Raw genomic sequence first — 1,505 nt, forward strand, 5'->3', positions numbered from 1 at the left:
ACTGTGAATTTCCCCACGCGGGACAATAAAGGCTGTTTCTATTCTATTCTATTCTATTCTATTCTATTCTATTCTATTCTATTCTATTCTATTCTGTTCTAGTAGAGGTAGAGCATTGCTACTGGGAGATTGAGTTCTGTATAGTATAAACTATGACATTTTTAAATGTTTGAATCATACGGTGAAAAACTGACTTTGAAAAATAAACCTGTTCTTTTTTCTTATAAAAGGTTAAATAAAACAAAAATATTGGTGGTAATTTTTGACTGAGTAACTTTACAAACAGAACCCCACAGCCTTCAGCTAAGTTTAATTTAATCAGAAACATAAAAACGTCAGTGTTGTCTTTCTTCTAGTTTCCGGCAGTTTGATGTAAGTGACGTAATCACGCCCCGTCCACAGATTGGTCATTGCAACATCCGGGGGGCGTGTCATATAGTTTCTCATTGGTTGTGGGTTTAAATCTCCTTGTTGTGATTGGTCAGAAGTGTCGCTTTGCTATTGGTGGATTTCAGAACCAGAAAATTTAAAAGTTGTTCCTGAGAAGCAGCAGCTGCTCCACCGACAGACGAAGACAACTGATAAAGGTCAGATTAAAGGTAAGAGCAGGATTTATTTATTTAAATTAGTCGCGGGATGAAGTTTACTAATATTAATTAAAATGAAGAAAGTTTCTGTTGGGTAATGGAGGTCCTCTCTGCCGGGGCTGTGCTCCTCCTGAGCAGACATGTCGGCAGCGGAGGACGGAGCCCAGCTGCAGTGCTGTGTGACGGTGGAGCAGCTCGGCAGCTCCGCTCCGGCCGCCCGGAGGAGAGTCCTGCGGAAAGCCTCGGTGGTTCTGGGCCGTAACGAGTTCCAGGAGCTGGTCCTCCGGGTGCAGGRCGGGCAGGTGGCGCACAGTTACCCCCTGAAGGACTTCACGCTCTTCACCAAGTTCTGCGGCGACGGGAAGTGTTCGGTGAAGCTGCAGAACACCCAGGTGTTYCTGTCCGACTGTCCGCCCGACCGCCTCCGGCTCTTCCTGCACACCCTGAGCATCAAGCACCAGGCCGGGCGGAGCGACAGGCCTCTGAGCCACCGGGAGAAGCTCCGAGCCGGCCTGCCCCGCAGCTTCCACACCGTCAGCCCCCTGCAGCACAGGGACCTCCAGAAGGTGGCCGAGCTGCGGAGCCTCACGGAGCGGAGCAACAAGCTGCCTGCGGCGGGCTCAGGCCGCCAGGTGAAACGGTCCAGGAGCGAGTTCAGCCCGGTGAGTCTGTTAGCAAAATATCTCATGAACCACCCAACGAGTTTTACTGAAACTCTCAGAAAATAACCACTGGATGAGCATCTGCAACTGGTTAACTTTTGGAGTCAACCTGATACAAGGTGCCTGCCACAGATCCACCTGATCCARAATAAAYAAAATGATTAAAACTCAGTCAGTTGTAGAGAYATTCAGCTACAATTTAGTGTGAGAGTAACAAGAGTGATCCTAACACATATTCTAAACACTCACACTGTGC

At 48.2% G+C, this 1,505-nt stretch overlaps 1 protein-coding gene across 1 annotated transcript in view; it reads left to right on the forward strand.

Annotated features, from left to right (window-relative positions):
* Positions 1 to 445: 445 nt before the first annotated feature.
* Positions 446 to 1,505, forward strand: part of pif1 (PIF1 5'-to-3' DNA helicase homolog (S. cerevisiae)) — a gene marked incomplete at its 3' end in the record, with an annotated part of 10,372 nt that continues 9,312 nt past the window's right edge. Inside the window, 2 exon segments of the mRNA XM_013999679.1 lie at positions 446 to 599; positions 726 to 1,249. Coding sequence (XP_013855133.1) covers positions 728 to 1,249 — 522 coding nt within the window.

This window comes from Austrofundulus limnaeus, unplaced genomic scaffold (assembly GCF_001266775.1).
Source record: "Austrofundulus limnaeus strain Quisiro unplaced genomic scaffold, Austrofundulus_limnaeus-1.0 Scaffold2408, whole genome shotgun sequence".
Lineage (NCBI taxonomy): Eukaryota > Metazoa > Chordata > Actinopteri > Cyprinodontiformes > Rivulidae > Austrofundulus > Austrofundulus limnaeus.